This window comes from Dermochelys coriacea, chromosome 20 (assembly GCF_009764565.3).
Source record: "Dermochelys coriacea isolate rDerCor1 chromosome 20, rDerCor1.pri.v4, whole genome shotgun sequence".
In the NCBI taxonomy this organism is placed as follows: Eukaryota; Metazoa; Chordata; order Testudines; family Dermochelyidae; genus Dermochelys; species Dermochelys coriacea.
Window position 1 is genome coordinate 2,803,635 of NC_050087.2, and position 19,236 is coordinate 2,822,870.

Consider the following 19,236-nt stretch of genomic DNA (forward strand, 5'->3'; position numbering starts at 1 on the left):
TTTGATTCAACGTTTGTAATTAAGAACCGATTTGCATAGTCTCAGCTGGCTGCCACGGGACGGGGTCTCACCCCCGCCCGGAATTTGGACCCCATGTACCAGCGACACTCCTCTGGTCACTGCCCCCTGCCAAGAGTCTCACGCTGCGTCTTCCTCCTACACTTTTTGGGCTGGGACCGGGTAGGACCACATCAGCACCAAGTCAGCGAACCAGGTGGGCAGATAACTCAGCGGGAGGAAGACCAGCTTGGCGTCCCAGCCAGCAGAGTAGCGGGTGCGGGGGTGGCGGGCCGTCAGCGCGTGCTCCATGCAGCTGGTGACGATGGACAGATCGGAGCTGCAGGATTTCTGCATGTCGTGGGTGGCGCGAATAACTGCGCAGGCAAAAACAGAGAGTCAGACCCCACCGGGCTTAGCCGCAGCACCAGCCGCACCCGGACTGAACGGGCCGGTTGAGAGGTCAAAGGGGAAGGACAGATTGTGAGCACAGGCTGTGAAATGGCAGCGGCAGGATGGTCTAGTGCTTAGGGGCTCACTTGGGAGGCTAGAGACCTGGGCTTAATCCCTGCTCTGCCCCATGCAACCTGGGTGAGCCTGGGCCAGTTGCTCTGTGCTGCCATTCCCCATGTGGGGCTATTTACAGCATCACTGTTGGCTCAGGAGACCTGTAGCCAGATTTGGCAACCCGCCTTTTGTGGGGCCTGATCCCACCAGGTGAGTGGGTGATGGAAGGGGCCAGATCCTGTGCGATACCAAGGGTCAGATTTGCAAAGGGCCAGCAGACACCTATGGAGGCAGAGCAGAGCCTCGTGGAATTTTCAAAAGCACCTTGGTAAATTCGGTGCCTAAGTCACCTGGGGACCTATGATCATCCCACTAGACTCATACCTGCAGCGTTAGGCGCCTAAGTACCTTTGTAAATCTGGCCCGCAGTATCGCACCGGATCAGGCCCCTTGCATCACCCAAGGAAAGACACATGCAGCTCCATTTTCAGGTGCTGAGTGCTCAATCGGAGACCCCCCCCAGGGCTCATTCGTACTGAGGTCTGCGCCCATGGCATGTCTCAAAACCCGGGGCTAGGGGCTTTGGGAAAAATCCAGCCAATGAGACGCAGGGATCCAGCACTCTTCGGGTCTGAGCAGGGGCGAAAAGCAGCGGGAGCGTTTCTATCGCTGACGTTGGCACACGGATCTGAACAGAGGGGCCATTTGTCCAGAAAAGTAAAAACCCCAAGAGGAGCAGCAGCTGCCACTGATTCATCGGTGGAGAATCGTCCTGGCGCAGCAGGGGGTGAGGTGGGAGGGGGTTATTACTCTCAGGTGATCAGCGTGGGAGCTCTGCTCCTGTGCAAGGGTCAGCAGCGTTCACAGACCGCGTGTGCGAAAGGCACACCTAATCTCGGGGCACGCACGTCCAAACCTCTCAGAACGGTACATTAAATTGTGTCCACATTTAAGAAGGGGGGTTTCAATCCTGTTCAGCCAGCTGGGCTGAGCTAACCGGATTGAAAACAAAACCACCTGATTTCCTTCCTAGACAAGGCCTAAGCGGGAACTAGGAGTCTGACCCCACAATGCTGTGCACTAGTGCAAAGGGGGTGTGCAATGCCACTCAGTCACAATGCATGGCAGCTGAGAATCTGCCCCTCTAGCTGCCCTGTGTACGCCGACACAAAGGCAGCTCTGATGCAGCGCAGGGCTGGGGACTAGAGAAGGGAGCACTGTTGCTGTCGGCTGGTGGGGCAGGGAATGGGACAACAGACTTACAGCTTTTTAAGTAACTCTCCCCGTAACTCGCTTTGGTTTCCTCGGGGAGCCGCTCCCAGAGGTGAGTTAAGTTCTCAATAATGAGTTGAGGGTTGGTAATTGCGGTGCGGAAGTAGCCCGGCTCGATCATACACACCTTCACCCCGAAAGGCAGCATCTCACACCTGAAACGGGACAAGCAGGATTAACCCGAGTGGGAACAGCACCTTCCTGGGAGCTGGCCTGGTTCCCAAAGAGGTGAGATCTGAAACGTGCCTTTAACTAGCCCCGGTCTTGTATGTGGCCAGGTTTGGTGGCTTCTACAACCTGTGCGGACACAGAGATACTGGAATGAAGGGGCTTTCAGGTTTGTCTACACTTGGAAGTTAATTTGGATTGAGGTAGATACGAATTAAAAGCACAGTAGTTATTCCAGAATACCTCCATGTGCGGAGTGCCTATCAACCTAACGCTTTCCTGATTTCCTCCATCCGAGGCTCTGTCCCTGGACGTTTAAATGACTTACAGAGCTGGCAATGTGCAGTCCTGGGGCCGTCCCAGGATATGAGAGACACATGGCGGGGGAGGTCATCTCTTTTATTGGACCAACCTCCGTGGGCGAGGGAGAAAAGCTCCCGAGCTTACGCAGAGCTCTTCGGAAGAGGCATGTGAAACGACCGACAGGTCGATGGAGCCTCACACACGGCAGCGAGGAGAACTTCCTAGGACCCAGGTCAGCTCTAAACCAGACCCTTTTGCCCGGATAGCGCCCTCAGGGAATTGTGTGATTTCTGTGAAAAAACCCCTAGGGTAGACGCAGTGATACCAGCATCAATGTGCTTTTGCCAACGTAGCTTGTTTCACTGGCTGGTATAAGCTATACCATACAGCTAGGCTAGCAGCGTTTTTCAATACAGCCATGCTGGCACATCTTTGCTAGTGCAGACGGGGCCTCCATCCTAAGATGAGCCCCGGTGGGGAAGGATGGTGCAGCTCCTGTTAAGAAAGGAGAATTCCTCCTCCATGCAGTGGCCCTGATCCTGTTGGGGCTGTGTGTGGGTGGATCCAGGGCAGCTAGCAGGATCCATTTCGTACTTAGAGTTGGGCTTTCAGATGCTGGTTTGTAAATTGCACCCACAACGCACGCCCAGGGCCGGGAGCACACGGGAGAATCATGCCAGTCTAACCTCGGGTGTGAATTCAAACCTGTCTAGTTCATCCAGCCCCAGCCGGATGCCCTGTTCTCAGGATAAGGGCAGCCAAGAGCGGCTTGGTTGAAATTGGCTGGAATCACAGCGTCTGCCCTGGGGTCCACCACAATTTAACTCGCTTGGTTTAAAACCTGATTTACATTAAACCCCTGCAACTCTCCCGCATAGACGAGGCCCAGTGGTGCGGGGCTGCACCCAGAGGAGCCTCTGAGCTGATGCCAGGAGAAATCAAGTCTCAGCGAAGAGCCTGTCTCCACAGCGAGTCGCGGCGGGGCACGGCAGGGGGTGGACCTGCAGCACCCCAGCTGGCTGGGCAGCAACGTCCCGTGCAGACACGACATTGACGTGCTGGCGGTTCACATCCTGCCTTGCAGCGCATAACACACAGCGCAGCTAGCCCGGGAGAGTCACTTGACGACATCTGTTTCCTAAGGACGTGTGTGTTGCCAAAATGAAAGCTCCTGAAGGAATGAACTCTAACTACCGGGTAACAGCCACCTCCAGGCCTTTCCACCCCAAGCCAGCTGGCAGGGCGGAGAAACACCCCTCACCTACAGTCACAAACTTTGCACGGGTTTCCCCTTTCCTTCTCTATCCTCCCACATCAACCAGGGGCCAGGCAGGAGTCCACTAACCCCTTAGATGCCAGAGCACCTTCCTGCCATACCAGATCCTTGCAAGTGGTCGTTAACCCGTTAGTACAATGGGCAGCAGTGCATATTTTAAGGGCCAAAGGTGACAGATTCAATCCCCACGACCACCCCTGAGCAGGAGTCTCGTGGGCCCAACCACAACAAAGATCCAGGTGCATCGTGTGCAGAAACACACACACGTCACATCTGTGTACACACATGGCTGTGCCGCGCCTCACAGCCATGCTATTTTATTGTTGCACCAAGTACGTTCGGGCACCTACTCACCGTTCGGCACTTGGCACCATGGGTCAGTGCACGGGGGGTGGAGGGTTGCATGGGGACATCCCCACCCTTCAGAAGACAGGGCTCAATGCGCAGCTGAAAAGGGCACCCTGTCACTGGTCACTCACCGGAGGCTGTCGGAGAACGCCTCCACGCCGTATTTAGAAGGGCAGTAGCCCCCTCCGAAGAAGGACAATCGGCCCATTATGCTGGCCACGTTGACGACCCGGCCCCTGGCTCGCTTCACCAAGGGCAGGACGCTGAGGGTCACCTCGATCAGGCCGATCAGGTTCACATCCAGCACCTTGATGAAGTCGTCCTTGGTCAGCCACTCATTGGGGGCCACGGGGATAGCAATCCCAGCGTTGTTCACCAGGCCCCAGAGCCCTGGGCAGAGGAGACAGGGTATGTGACTGTGGGGCGCTGTTCCCTCTCCTGTCCCTCCCCCAGAAATCCCTGCTCCTCTCCCACAACGCACTGCTTTCTCTCAAATCTCCACACTGCTGGGAGGACGGGATGTCCCTTCTCCCTGGATCTGCCCCGCACCCCCACAGCTGTTAGAAGAGGGACAGAGGACACCCCAGGAAAGTTCTCACCCCCTGCCTATGCTCTGGGCTGTGAGCAAGCAATAGGAATAAAGTCATGCTGTCCACTGCCCCCTCGGTGTGCAGATTCCAGCAGGCTATGCCCAAGAGGAAGGATGGACCAGTGGTTAGGTACCGTCCTAGGACTTGGGAGACCTGGCTTCGGTTCCCTGGATGACGTTGGTCAAGTCTGGGCCTCTGGTCAGTCACAGCCAGTCCAACCTGCTGCTTTCCCTTCCCAGCATGGGAGGGTGGCCGTTTAATGCAGGCTAATGCCTGGGGGAGCACGGAACAGCGACAGCCCCCCCGGCTGCGGGGCCTGTGGATAGCAAGACCCCCCCCAAAGCTGCAGTCACAGCTCCCCAACCTGCTCTACAGTCCAGGTGACACCCAGGGGAGAACTGCGTGTGACCCTGATGCATGCTAATAGGACAATCAACACCCATATGCCTGTGATGAGTGTCTAGCAAGGGGTGTGATCCGGGGTGGGCGCGGGACGGGCACAGCCAGACCCAGGCCCTGCACCTTTGTCCCCGACTTGTTCCTTCACCCAGGCGGTGGCCGCGGCGACGCTGTCGGTGCGGGTGACGTCCAGGATCACCGTTTGCAGCCGCTCTGATGTCGCCTTCTTCAGCTGCTCTGCGCCCTGCTGGGTGAGACAAGCCGCCAGCACCCGCAGGCCCCGAGTGTCCAGCTGCTGGGCCAGCAGGTGCCCGAAGCCAGAGTCGCAGCCAGTGATCAGGACGTATTTATCCAGGAGGCCCTCGACACGCTGCCGCTCCCGGTACCATCGGCGCAGGAAATACAGCCCCAGCAGGGCGGCCAGGTACAGCCACATCCTCCCAGGTGGTCTCTGGGGATGAGAGGAAAGGGGAGTGTTACAGGGCACTGGCTCTGTCTCAGGGGGCACCCAACGGCCTGGTGGACTCAGGAGAACTGGGTTTGATTCCCGACTCTGCTACTGACTCCCTGCGTGACCTTGGACAAGTCACTTGCTCGCTCCAGGCCTCAGTTTCCCCAGCTGGACAAAGGGGATAATCCTCCTCCCTTTGTAGGCATAGACTGGGGCAGGGCCCGTGTCTCACTCCGTGCCTCTGGAGTGAGGGGCCCTGATCTCAGCTGGGCCTCCTACGTGCTAGTGTGATACTCAGAAGGTCCTGTCCAGGCAGAGGAGCACATCAACGGGCAGACCCAGCGATGGGACCAGCCTGTGCTGGGTGTGTCTGGGGTCTCCTTGGTAAAGACGGACCCCAGGGTAACTGGTACCACGCCAGGCCCACTCGTACCACAGGGGATCTGCTGCTGCCTGTCCTTTGCCTCCAGCCCAAGGACGAGCTCTCAGCGACAGGGCTTGAACCCTCCCACACCTTGGACTGGACGCCACGCACCGCTCTCCTGACAGCACCCGCCTTTGAACCCTCTGAAGGTTCAGCTCCTGCCGAGGGGAGTCCGATGTGTCCGGGTTTTTTGTGTCCGGGTTTTTAATACCTTACGTAGACAACCCGGGACCAACCCCTTCCAGAAGCTTCCCTGAGCAAATCATTTACCAATCCCCCCATGTTAACCACACAAGAATACCCTGGGGCTGGCCACATTGTTTGCCTGGAATTAGCGTCCTCTCCTTCAAACAGCCTCGGCTGTTGCGACATCCATAGGAATCCAGCCAGCTGATAGGTGCCAGCTAGCAGATGGGTTAATATGCCTGTGGGTCTGTATTTCATTCCTCTCCTCCTCTGGTCATGTGTCCCAAATGAGATCCTGGCCCCATTGCGCCAGGCGCTGCACAGACACCCAGCAAGAGGCAGCCCCTGCTCGGAAAAGCTAAGGCCCAGATTTTAAAAGCTATTTAGGTCCCACACTCTGGGAGCTGGATGCCTAAATAGCTTCAAAAACGGGGGCCTTGAAGTCTAAGTAGCCAGGACAGACAAAGGGTGGGAGGGGAAACTGAGGCATGGGGAGGGGAAACTGAGGCACAGAGCAGGGCAGTGACTCACCCAAGATCACCCAGCAGGTCATTGGCAGACCTGGGTTCTATTCCTGAGTCCAGCCCAGCACTCCATTCACTAGGCAACACTGCTTCCCGTTTGCTTTCTCAGATGGGGAGCCCCAAGGGGTGGGAATTCTCTGACATGTGGGGAGAGCCCCGAGCAGAGCACATTGTGAGTGCTGCATTACAGAAACACAATCATCACCATAATAGCTCGGCAAGATTCCTGGATTTCCTCTCCTACCGTCCCCTCTGCAAGACACCATCCCCTCTGCAAGACATCGTCAGCTTGGTTCACTCCGCAGCTCCTTGGATCAAAGGCTGGATGTGCATCATGGATTCCACTGGAGGGTTGTTTTTCACACCACATCCCAGGCTTTTCACCCATTAGCGGTTATGCTTGTGAGCTGAGTGGACTGCAGGAGTTATAGGGAGCCCAGGGCTAGATTGGGGGGCGGGGGGGCGGAACTGAGGTGACTGCACAGGTGTGTGATGGGATAGCCCAGGGGCGGATTAGCGGGTCGGGGGGGAAAACTGTGAGTCGGGATTGAGGGGCATTGGCAGAGCTGTGTGTGTGGGGAGCCTAAGAAGTGGGAGTTGACAATCTGCCTTGGGGGCGCGGGGTTGCTGGAGTTGTGGGGTGGGGAAGGGGGCTCTGGGGCTGAGACACACTTTGCAGTCAGGCAGCAACTCGCCCAGCACTTAGCTGGGCAATTGGCCTTCCCTTTCAGGAACCCCCATGGTGAAAAGCCAAAAGAGAATCGGGGACATGTAGGGGGTGTGTGGGTGTCTGTGTAGAAAGAATAGATCTAACTAAAATACTCTTTAGAAGGGGAAATGGGGGTGGGGCAGGGAAGGGGCCAGATTGTGTTAAACTCCTGAAGCATCTAGGTTGGATTAAGGCCCAGCAGATTGTCAGTTACAGTTTCAATTTGCGCCCAGGAATGCAGAAGCTGCCGGCCTCCCATTAAACCGCGGGCTTGGTTCGGGTGACCAGATGGCCCGATTTTACAAGGACAGTCCCCATTTTGGGGTCTTTTTCTTATATAGGCTCCTATTACCCCCCACCCCCCGTCCCTGATTTTTCACATTTGCTGTCTGGTCACCCTAGGCTTGACCCGGAACGTGGCCCCCTGAGCATGTGCTTCACTTTCAGAGTGTGCCTCGTTCCGCTAAAGTCCATGGGCTTACAGTGAAGCAGGTGCCTGGGTGGTCTGCGAGCCCGGTGGTCCGCAAGCCCAGTGGTCCGGCCCAGCTCCCGCCAGCAGCGATCAGGCGCGAACGCCGCTGACGCGGTGGGGACAGTCGTGGGGAGAGGAGAACAGGGCCCGGTTTGCACAATGCAGGGAGATGTTTGCTCTCTGGGCAGGGGTGCACTGCGGGGGCAAATTCCAGCCACGGAACTGGCAGCCCCACTAAAGCCGTTCTGCGTGGAGAGCCAGCACTTTTCTCCTACTCAGGCTTGCATGTACTCACAGGAACTTCCCCTTTGGACTCTTGGCTCCACTGAGCTGCGGCCCTGCACCCGAAGCTGCCAACTTGGCATACCAATATCCATCCTGCTGGCTGCCCCTTCTCCCCCCCGGCTTCCCCTCCAACTGGGCGAACCCAACCCCTTGGGCCTGGAATTGTTGCTGTGGGAACGGCTGCAGCATCCTGCAGCCTCCCCGTTACCTGGGAAGCGTCTCCTGGCACTGCAGAAGCTGGACCCCCTGCTAGATTGCAGCCTCCGGTGTGTCCCTTCTTTTCTGCCTTTCTGAACCAGATCAAAGGCTCCTGGAGGGGAAACAGGAAGCATTAGCAAAGGGCCAGCAGCCTGCGATTGGTGGGAGTGATTGGCCCTCTCCAGAACAGCCAACCACAGAGGCTGGAGACACAGGACTTGGATAGGGGAGAATTGGGCTCTGGGGCTGGGCTCCATGAGGCATTCTGAAGTCCCGCTAAGTGCAGGATTGCAAAGCAGGGAAACCTCTTCCTCCCTGCAGGTGAATGTCAAGAATTATAACATTCAAAAACCAGTCGGAGAACACTTCATTCTCTCCGGTCACTCGATTACAGACCTGAAGGTGGCTATCCTTCAACAAAGAAACTTCAAAAACAGACTCCAACGAGAGACTGCTGAATTGGAATTAATTTGCAAACTGGATACAATTAACTTAGGCTTGAATAGACACTGGGAATGGATGAGTCATTACACAAAGTAAAACTATTTCCCCATGTTATTTCTCCCCCCAACCCACCCCCCACTGTTCCTCAGATGTTCTTGTTAACTGCTGGAAATGGCCCACCTTGCTTGTCACCATGAAAGGTTTTCCTCCTTTCCTCCCCTGCAGCTGGTGATGGCTCATCTTAAGTGATCACTCTCCTTACAGTGTGTATGATAAAACCCATCGTTTCATGTTCTCTGTGTGTGTATATAAATCTCCCCACTGTATTTTCCACCAAATGCATCTGATGGAGTGAGCTGTAGCTCACGAAAGCTTATGCTCTAATAAATTTGTTAGTCTCTAAGGTGCCACAAGTACTCCTTTTCCCTGCAGGTGTGTGAGCGAATCGAGCTGGAAAGGACAGTTTCCTTGTCTCCTGGCCGTCTCCACTCTCATACTCAGATTAAAGCTCTTTGTGGGCAGGGCCTCTCTTTTCACACTGTGTATGAACAGCGCCTAGTGCAACAGGGCCTGGGTAAATAATAATAAGTGTAAGCATTTTTATTTAATTGTATTGATAAGCAGCAGCCTGACAGACACAAATATTGTTAAAACACACACAGGAGAAAGTAAAAAATAAAGTGCAATTCATTTTGTTTAAAATAAAGATCTGGCATTAACCCCCCACCCCTTTTTTTAAAGGTATTTTCTTTTCAATCAGATGCCAAGTCCAGAAGGGATCGTTGTGAGCATGTAGGCTGACTTCTTGCATAACACAGGCTAGAGAACCGCCCCGAAATAATTCCTGGGGCAGGGCTTTTAGAAAAACCTCCAGCCTTGATTTAAACATGGACAGTGCTGGAGAATCCACCACAATCCGGTGAATTGTTCCAGTGGTTAACGACACTCACTGTTCAAAAGCTGCAGCTTATTCCCTGTCTGAGTTTGTCTCACTTCAACGTCCAGCCACTGGATTGGATTCTCTGCTAGACTGAAGGACCTGTTATTAAATATTTGCTCCCCATACAGGTACTTGGACTTCGATCAAGTCATCACTTGACCTTCTCTTTGTTACGCTAAACAGAGTGAAACTCTTTGAGTCTATCACTATAAGGCAGGGTTTTTTAAAAATCATTGTCTTGGCTCTTTTCTGACCCCTCTCCAGTTTATCAACATCCTTCTTGAATCGTGGGCACCAGACCTGGACACAGTGCTTCAGCAACTGCCAAAAACAGAGGTGAAATAACGTCTCTCCTCCTTCTCACGATTCCCCTGGTTCTGCATCCCAGAGTCGCGTTAGCGCATCTGGTCACAGCCTCGCACAGGGAGCTCATGGTCAGCTGATTGTCCACCAGGACCTCCAAATCTTTTTCAGAGTCGCTGCTTCCCAGGAGAGCGGAGCCCATCCCATAAGCATGGCCAACCTAGAGGTCTACATTTACATTTAAAAAGCATAGTTTGCTTGTGCCCAATTTACCAAGACATCCAGATTGCTCTGCCTCCGTGATCTCTCCTCTTCCTTATTTCCCACACCCCCAGTTTTTTGTCATCTGCAAACTTTAACAGTGATGATTTTCTGTTTCCTTCCAGGTCATTGATAAAAACATTAAACAGCGCAGAGGTCAGCACTAGAAACCCCCACACCCCCGATGATTTGCTGTTTACAGTTCCATTTTGAGACCAATCCGATACGCAGCTTTTCTACCATTTAATGTGCGCCATGTTAACGTTCTCTCCTTCTAGGTTTTTAATTGAAACGCTGCCCGGTACCCAGTCAAATGCCGTACAGAAGTCTAAGTCTATTACATCAATGCTGTTACCTTTATCAACCAAACTTGCCCTGCCATTAAAAATAAGATAGCAATTTTGTCCCACAGGATGTATTGTCCACAAAGGCAGGTTGATTGGCAATATTTTTACCCTCCTTTAGTTCTTTCTCAGAGTAGCAGCCGTGTTAGTCTGTATTCGCAAAAAGAAAAGGAGTACTTGTGGCACCTTAGAGACTAACTAATTTATTTGAGCATAAGCTTTCGTGAGCTACAGCTCACTTCATCGGAAAAACACTGAATGCATCCGATGAAGTGAGCTGTAGCTCACAAAAGCTTATGCTCAAATAAATTTGTTCATCTCTAAGGTGCCACATGTACTCCTTTTCTTTAGTTCTTTTTGAATCAAATGATCGGTTGCCTGCAAAAACACCCACACAAATTAACTCTCCAAGATTCCTTTAGGAAACAATAAATAATAACGACATCCAAGCTCCAGATGTCCTGACATGACAACTAGGGAACGCAGAAACAGTCAGACGGGATCAGATCCAGCGTCTGGCTATCTCAGGAGTCCCATTCTGCCTGGTCTCCCGGCAGATCTGGACACAGCTCCAGGATAACCCATCCGCAGGACAGTTTCTTCCTGACCCCCAGCGTTGGAGGTTGTCTCCTGCCCAGAAAGCGCAAGAAAATGGGTAACACTTTAGGACGGCTCCCCGCGTGCAATGCGATCTAGGGACCCCCCCCACGGCAGTACTAGCAGGCTCCCAGGAGGTGGCACCGTCCCCCGGTAACACACAGAGTCATGAAGCGGGGCTGCCCTGCCCAGACCACGGGGACAGTCCGACCTGCTGCATAAAACAGGCCAGGAGGGCTTCCCTCAATTAACAGGGCTTTGGCCACACAAACAAGTCGTACCACTTTAACTATCCTGGTCTAGCTAACACGATGCATCCTCCTAGTGTGGAAGCAGATCTACTGGCAGAAAGGTGCTAACACTATTCCCCAAGGGGAATCAACCAAACTGATGTCACACACCTTCATCTTGGTATATATGCAGCCACACTGGGTATAACGTAGGGGAGAACAATCATCCCCCTGTAACCGACCCAGTTATACCAGCCCTGCAACCCGACGGCACTCGACTACCAGGCTGCTTTGACTCTCCGCCTGCTGCCCGGTGGAGGGGTTGGCACGGCAGTGGCTGCCTGTCCCGGCCGTTGCTGTTGCCTTGCTGTGGGGCAAGTGCCCCAGAAATCGCAGTGCCTCTCACCCCATGGCGCACACAGCACAGCGGGGATGGGGGTGGCATGAGCCCACAGGCAAGAGGGTGATAAGAATCACTAGAGTTATAACAGTCAATATAACGGTCAATATAAAAATAAGCAAGATTTTAGGCAATAAACCCTGATGCTCCATGGCATGAACCTTAAGCATGAGCTTTAAGTATGGGGCTCAGGAGGAAACTAGCCTAAGGGGCAGGTTATCCTACAGCTGCCTCTTGCAAGGTTCCTTGCACTTGTCTCTAAACCAGGTGGTCCTGGCTACTGATGGAGATGGGTTAGATCCGGTGTGTCCCTAAAGCCTGCAGGGAGGTTGATCATTCCTCCAGGATTAAGCGGCAGTGAAGATTTTTAAGTGATACCAGCCACTTGCAACCATCTGGGGGTCTCTGAATGCCAGTGCCCCACCTTCCCCAGGGAAAAGGTGATCGGCTCAGCCTCCTAATTCTGCTAAACCAGCAGGTGAACATGTCACCATGGGCATGAGCCATGAGAACGATTCTTTGGACCACAGCAGCCCCTCGAGGCCTGAGCCGAGTTTTGGGCCCATGTGTGCTAGGACGAGCACAAATACATACTAAGAGGCAGTCCCTGCCCTGGAGAATTGACCATCTAAATCGGGAATTACAGCCCCAGTTGTCCAGACGGAGAATTGAGGCAAACTGGAGCCAGGCTGGCGAATCGGGGCCAGGATCTGATTCACAGTTGCTGGGGGAAACACCGAGTAATTCAGTGGGGTTCTGACCCCAAAACATGGGGCGTTTTGGCAGCACTTTGCTTTTGAAGCTTGCACCGGGGCTCGAAGAGAGCAACCAGCCCAGACCCCCAGGAACTGGAAGCACCTTACCTGGCATGGCTTGGACTCAGCCAGAGGGGGGCTCTGTTGAGCTGGGGGGGAGGGGCTGATCTCACTGTCCCCTGGGGGCCGTGAGCCCTGCCTGGAGCTAGGAGGAAGGTTGGAGGGTGTCAAGCCTGGGGCATGAGACCTGCATTGAGCCTGGATCCCCACCTGGGTTGACCCGTCAGCTTCCCCCACTCTGCAGGAGTCACCCAGCGTTTCCGGGATCCATTGGTGCTGCTGTTGGGGAGTTCATGAGTCCAGCCCGTCCCTGGCCTGGGGGTCCCCGCTTCCTTGCTGAGTTGTGGAAGTCTAGAGATGCCGAGGAAGACAATAGAAGGAAGATCATTAGTGCAAGGCTGGCAGGATCCACAGCGGCCGCTGATGGGGCCAGGAAGCACCATGCACCACAAAGGAAATCGAGACGCGGCCAGGCGCCTCTGGCCACTCGACAGTCCCAGACTGTTGGGAGAATGATGGAGGGGCAGGATGCGGGGGGCAGAGAGGGTGAGGCCTGATGGTCAGGACAGCATGGAGGCCAAGAGGGGCTATGGATGGGGCATGTTTGCGGGGAGTCTTAGGGGGCTGCTCCCTGGTGGAAGGGGATGACATGATGGAGGTGGGGCTGAGCTGTGGTGATAGGGGCCCGATCCCGGGCTCCCCCAAGGGCGTGTCGCATGGCCACGTTCGGCAGGAGCAGTGCCCCGTTAGGCCGGGCCTCCAGCGGGCGGGGATGGAGAAGATGCAGAGGACAGCAATAGTGTTTGGGCAAATCCCACGCGTGTTGGCCCAAGCTGGATGCACCTGGATGGGGAAGCTGGAGCCTAGAGAAAACGGGACCCAGGGGCACTCAGTGACTTCGATCAGATTCTCCCCCAAAGCCCTGATGCTCCCATCTAGCTCAGGTACTTCCCGGGCCCCCGGGCCTGCAGTATCCGAACTCCCCGACATATTTCTCCTCACATGCCCCTCCGAGGCAGGGCAGGAGACTTGCCCCAGGTCTCCTGAGTTCTAGCCAAGTGTTCTCACCCCCGCACTGCCCTTCCTCTCTGAGCTCAGCCTTTCATCGGAGGAGGTCCCGGGCCTTCGCTCACTCAGACGCCCAACCCCTCTGAGAAAGGGGACAGTGACACTGCCTCCATCTTCCAGATGAGCCACGGAGAAAGCAAACCCCTTGCCCCGAAAAACTGGGAACAGAACCCAGGTGTCCGAGTTGCCAGGCTTGGCCCTAGCCTGCGACCACCCTCCTTCCTTTATTCAGCAAAGGCTCCTAACGTTTCCCTTTCACTGAAGCAGGTTGTTCTTTCAGCCTTAACTCTTTTCCTCCAGCTTGAAACCAGGCTCTGACCGTGGGGGGCTTCCCCTCCCCAGCGCAGCTCAGAAACACCGACAGGGAAGGGAAAAGCTTTAGTCTCCGCTACATTTCATGCCCACTGCAGAACCCTTTGCAGGAGCATTCTCTACTGTCTCCACACGCAGCTCGATGCCAGCTGAGGATCTGGCCTTGTGATTCTGCACGGACGCGATCATTAAAGCCAGAAGGAAGCGTTCCGTTCATGGCACATCCTCCGCCCCAGAGATATTAGATTAAAAACATAAATATAATCTGGCTGGAACATTGCACTGTAACACTAGTTCTTAGCACTCGGAGTGACGACAAACAAGGGCCCCAAGACAGAGAGACGTAACGTCGGCTGCTGCCAAAGCCAGAGAGACACAATCACCTGCCGGCCGGCTAGCTGCTCTTTGGCCAGATCCCAGGCTTCACTACCAAGCCCCGAGCCGGCAAGCAGGGCCAGGCAACCCCCTGGAAATTTAAAGTGGCTGCTTAAAATTGTAAAGTTCCAGAGTAGCAGCCGTGTTAGTCTGTATCCGCAAAAAGAACAGGAGGACTTGTGGCATCTTAGAGACTAACACATTTCTTAGAGCATAAGCTTTTGTGAGCTACAGCTCACTTCATCGGATGCACAGAATGGAACATAGAGTAAGAAGATATAGATACACATACAGAGAAGGTGGAAGTTGCCATATAAACTGTAAGAGGCTAATTAATTAAGATGAGCTATTATCAGTTTGAAATGCCCTACAGGAGGCTGGCTCTGTCCCTTTCCCAGACTGGCCATGAGACCCCCAGTCCTGCAACAGCGTGGCCTTGGTGATGAGCAAACTCCCCCCAGGCCAAGGGCAGGCTGGGTCTGTGCTGAGCAGGGAGGTCGGCAGAGACACTGGACTATAAAGTGCTGACTGGCAGGGGGAAAACGAGGCCACCCTAATTAGAGCCCCTTATCAGCCTTTCCCTGTTGCCTTCCGGGAGGCCGTTTATGTAACCCGTGATCCGGCAGGAGCGCCAAGCGGACCCAAGTCCCATCAGAGCAGCAGCGTCCGGAGAGGAAATGGCCTTTTCATTTATCTCCTCCAAACAAAGAGGAAAACGAGACCCTCGGAGAGGGGGAGTGGAGGGGGGCGCTTGAGAGCAGTCTGGCACCCCCCCCCCCGGGGCACTGAGCCTGCTGCATTTGTTACCACGGGATCGGGAAGGGCTTCGCCCGACACCCAAGAAAAGCCGTTTCTTGAGCCATCGTCGCGGATGTCACATTTCTCCCCCTGGTCGCCATGCAACTCGTTTAAAGGTGGCCCACTCCCCTCTCTGTACGACCAGGTCAGGCACACAGGTTGCGGTAGCACTATGATAGACGGTGGGTCAAACACTGGATGGTTAAAGCTTAGGGGTTCTTTGGACACGCTTTTATATTAAGGTCCAGTTTGTAAAGGGTAACAGCTGTTCTAAGCAGGTTATTGGCACGTGGCAGCATGCAGGAGAAGCAGAAGGTCTAAGCCACGTAGTATGTATGTACGTAATACGCATTAGGAACACGTCCGTAGCGCTGCAAATGGTGATAAGCCATGTGGTATGCATGCATATACATATACATAGTACGGGGTGGGCAAACTACGGCCCGGGGGCCACCTCCGGCCCTTCAGACGTTTTAATTTGGCCCTCGAGCTCCTGCCGGGGAGCAGGGTCCGGGGCTTGCCCGGCTCTACACATGCTGGGGCTCTGCGTGGTTCCCGGAAGCAGCGGCATGTCCCCCACTCTGGCTCCTACACGTAGGGGCAGTCATAGGACTCTGCACACTGCCCCCGTCCCAAGCGCCACCCCTGCAGCTCCCATTGGCCAGGAACCATGGTCAATGAGAGCTGCAGAGGCGGCACCTGTGGACGGGGCAGCGCGCAGACCCACCTGGCCATGCCCCCGCATAGGAGCTGGAAGGGGGACATGCTGCTGCTTCCAGGCGCTGCATGAGGTAAGCACCACCCAGAGCCTGCATCCCTGGCCCCCTCCTGCGCCCCAACCCCCTGCCCAGGCACTGATCACCCTCCTGCTCCCTGAGCCCCTCAGTCCCAGCCCAGAGCTCCCCCCCAAACCCCCAGCCCCACCCCAGAGCCTACACCCCCAGCCACAGCCCTCACCCCTCCCACCCCAACCCCCTGCCCTCATCCGGAGCCCCCTCCCACACCCTGAACTCATTTCTGGCCCCACCCCGGAGCCCTCACCCCCTTCCACACTCTAACCCCCAATTTCATGAGCATTCATGGCCCGCCATACAATTTCCGTACCCAGATGTGGCCCTCAGGCCAAAAAGTTTGTCCACCCCTGATGTAGTGGCATGCATTAGAAGCACATCAGTAGAAGATGCTGCAGACAGTTCTAGAATCATAGGGCCCTCAAGAGGTCATCTAGTCCAGTCCCCTGCACTCACGGCAGGACTAAGTATGATATGCTATGTGCGCAGATATATGTCAATAGTATGTATTAGAAATTAGAAGCACCGTCCGTTGGAGGTGTAGACAGCTATAAGCCATGTTGTATGTCTGCATATACATGTATGTAGTAGCATGCATCAGAATCACATCAGCTGATGTTGTAGACAGTTATAAGCCATGTGGTATGTATGCAGATGTATGTATATAGTATGCATTAGAAGTACATCTGTAGAGGGTGTTATAAATGGCTACAAGCCCTGGTTATAACAAGCAACCTGTTCCCCTGCTGGACTATATAACAATTGATGGTTTATTCAAGCAACTATCCATCGGTTATTAAATGGGGCCTTACTACAAAGCATGACCTGTTTTCCTCCAGTGCCCAGCCCTGCAATATCCATGCTCCCCACTGCAAAGGGGTGTGTCGGCCAGGTGCCTCGGCGAGACCTATGTGCCCACGAAAAAGCAGCCAAAGAGGGTGAGTTCCGTCTGAGCTGCAGGGGGTAGGAATTAGGGATGGCCAGTCTGGCTCAGATCAAGGGTCCATCTAGCTTGGTCTCCTAGGGCACGTTTACACTGCGATAAAAGACCCGCAGCGTGGCCATGGCTGGCCTGGCTCAGCTGACTCTAGCTTATGGGGCTCAGGCTGTGGGGCAGTGTAGCCATTTGGGTTTGGGCTAGTGAGAGACCCAAATCAACTCACCCAGGCTCTGAGTTGCGAGGCTGCGAGGTTTTTATTGCAGTGTAGACGCATCTCACTCACAGGGTACATCACAGCAAGTCTCAGAGCCCAAGTCAACGACTCAGGCTCACAGAGCTCGGGCCGGAGCTCGGCCTCGGAAGCCCACCCCCACGCCCTCAGCTTCAGCCCGGGTTGCAACATCTACACAGCTATTGTTAGCCAAGGAGCCCAAGTCTGTCAATCCAGATTCTCAGACGTCTCTCTGTAGACGCTCCTGTAGCGGCTGGCACCAGGTGCGTCAGAGGAAGGCATGAGAAAGCCTGCATTGATGGGATAACTTGTCCTCAGGGAAAGCCCCCTCCTGAACGCCAGCAGCCAGCGGCTCCTCTATGCCCTGGAGCTGGAGGTCCGCATTCCAAAAAAATCCTTCACCTCAGAGGAAGAGTTATAAGAAACGTCACCAATGGGGCCTGATTCTGCAGGGTGCAGAGCGCCCTTCAGTTCGGCCCCAGGCAGGTTGGGAAGGGGATCTATTCCTGGCTCTGTGAAGGGAATGCGGTTCAGTGGTTAGAGCAAGAGATGCTGAGAATCAGGATACCTGGGTTCCTTCCCTGGCTCTCCCATTGATTTGTTGTGTGACCCAAGACAACTCATGTCATCTCTCTCTGCCTCAGTTTCCTGATCTGTTAAATGGATAGAAAAATACTTCCCTGCCTGGCACAGAGGTCACAAACCCCAATTAATGGTTTGTAAAACTGTCAGAGATTCTCCCGTTGAAAGGCAAAGGGCTAGAATGACCATAGCATCCGTCTTGGTTACTGACTCACTCCTCCACGTAACTGTATCAGATCAGTGGTAGACTAGAGCCAGGTATAGAATCACAGAAATGTCAGGCTGGAAGGGACCTCGAGAGTTTAGCCAGTCCAGCCCCCTGCACTGAGGCAGGACACTAAACCAGCGCTGACAGGTGTTTGTCCAACCTGCTCTGAAAAAACTCCAGCAAGGGAGCTCCCACCACCTCCTCTGGAAGCCGCTTCTAGAGCTTAACTCCCCTTAGAGTTAGAAAGTTTTTCCTAATATCCAACCTAAAATCTCCCTTGCTGCAGATGAAGCCCATGGCTTTTTGTCCTCCCCTCCAGCTGACACACAGCACAAGTGATCACCGTCCTCGTTAGAACAGCCCTGAACAAATGCAAAGCCTTAGCAGGTCCCTCCTCAGTCTTTTCACAAGACTAAACATGACCAGGATTTTAACCTTCCTCATAAATCAGGGTTTCTAAACCTTTGATCACAATACTCTAGCTAAGCCCTCACCAGTGCTAAGTCGTGTGAGACAATTACGTCCGGCGTCTTACGTTTGACACTCCTGGTAATACAGCCCAGAAGATATTAGCCTTTTAGGCACCTATGTCACATTGCCGGCTCACATTCAATTTCTGATCCACTCTAACCCCTAGATTGTTTTCAGCAGTACACCTGCCTGGCCAGTTATTCCCTGAGTGCAGTGCTTTGCACTCCTCTTTACTGAATTTCCCCTTCTTGATATCAGACAAATTCTCCAGTTTATCGAGGTCATTTTGAATTCTAATCCCGTCCCCCAAAGTGCTTGCAACCCCTCCCAGCTGCACATGTTAAAAGCGTGCTCTCCAGCCCATTCTCCTAGTCACTAATGAAAATACTGAATCGTGCCAGCCCAGGACTGACCCCACTAGATGTGTCCTCCCAGTTTGATAGCAACCCGTTGATAGCTCCTCTCTGAGTACGGTCTTTCAACCGGTTGTGCATCCACCTCACCGTACTTCCATCTTGAGCACATCTCCCTAGTTTGCTTCTGAGGACTGCATGTGGGACTGCATCAAAAGTCTTATTAAAATCACAATCAATCATGTCTACCGCTTCCCCCTTATCCACTAGGCCAGGAACCCATGGGCTGCTAAAGCAACATGTGCCCCATTGCATTTGGTAAAAGAATAAAGGCAAAGGGTTTCTGTTTGCAGTCATGGGGCAGGGTCCTTAGGATACCTGCTTTCTAAGGTTTGTTTTGTTAGAGGTTTGACTTATAGGGGCCATTACACTTCCCTGTTCCCGCTGGGCCTTCCTTCCGAGCTGATTGTTGATCACAATGTCTTCTCTGCTTCTGAGAAGGAGATTTCCAGGAATTGTTTTCCAGGCTTACTGCTCGATGCAAAATGTTCTCTCTGAAAACACCCCCACTCTCCCCCACCAACTGCTGGAACAGTGCCAGAGCCCCCTTCCCCTTCAAAACTGCAGAGCAATCATGTCTTGTGCAGGAGTCGTGTCATGGCC

General features: G+C 54.1%; 1 protein-coding gene across 3 annotated transcripts; it reads right to left on the reverse strand.

The window, feature by feature from the left end:
- On the reverse strand, positions 1 to 8,366 carry RDH16 (retinol dehydrogenase 16). 3 transcript variants are annotated; one of them, XM_038378726.2, is made up of 5 exons: positions 8,120 to 8,240; positions 4,984 to 5,311; positions 4,003 to 4,261; positions 1,768 to 1,931; positions 1 to 374 (listed from the first exon to the last, which is right to left on the reverse strand). In XM_038378726.2, exons 2-5 carry the CDS (start codon positions 5,294 to 5,296, stop codon positions 157 to 159), a joined length of 954 nt encoding a protein of 317 aa, XP_038234654.1. In that variant the 5' UTR covers positions 5,297 to 5,311; positions 8,120 to 8,240; the 3' UTR covers positions 1 to 156. The 3 variants fall into 3 exon arrangements, with proteins under 3 accessions (XP_038234654.1, XP_043362461.1, XP_043362462.1); XM_043506526.1 differs by lacking the exon at positions 8,120 to 8,240 and adding an exon at positions 5,871 to 6,013 and having other exon boundaries at positions 4,984 to 5,313; XM_043506527.1 differs by lacking the exons at positions 1 to 374; positions 1,768 to 1,931 and adding an exon at positions 7,141 to 7,235 and having other exon boundaries at positions 3,999 to 4,261; positions 8,120 to 8,366.
- Between the last annotated feature and the right edge of the window lie 10,870 nt (positions 8,367 to 19,236).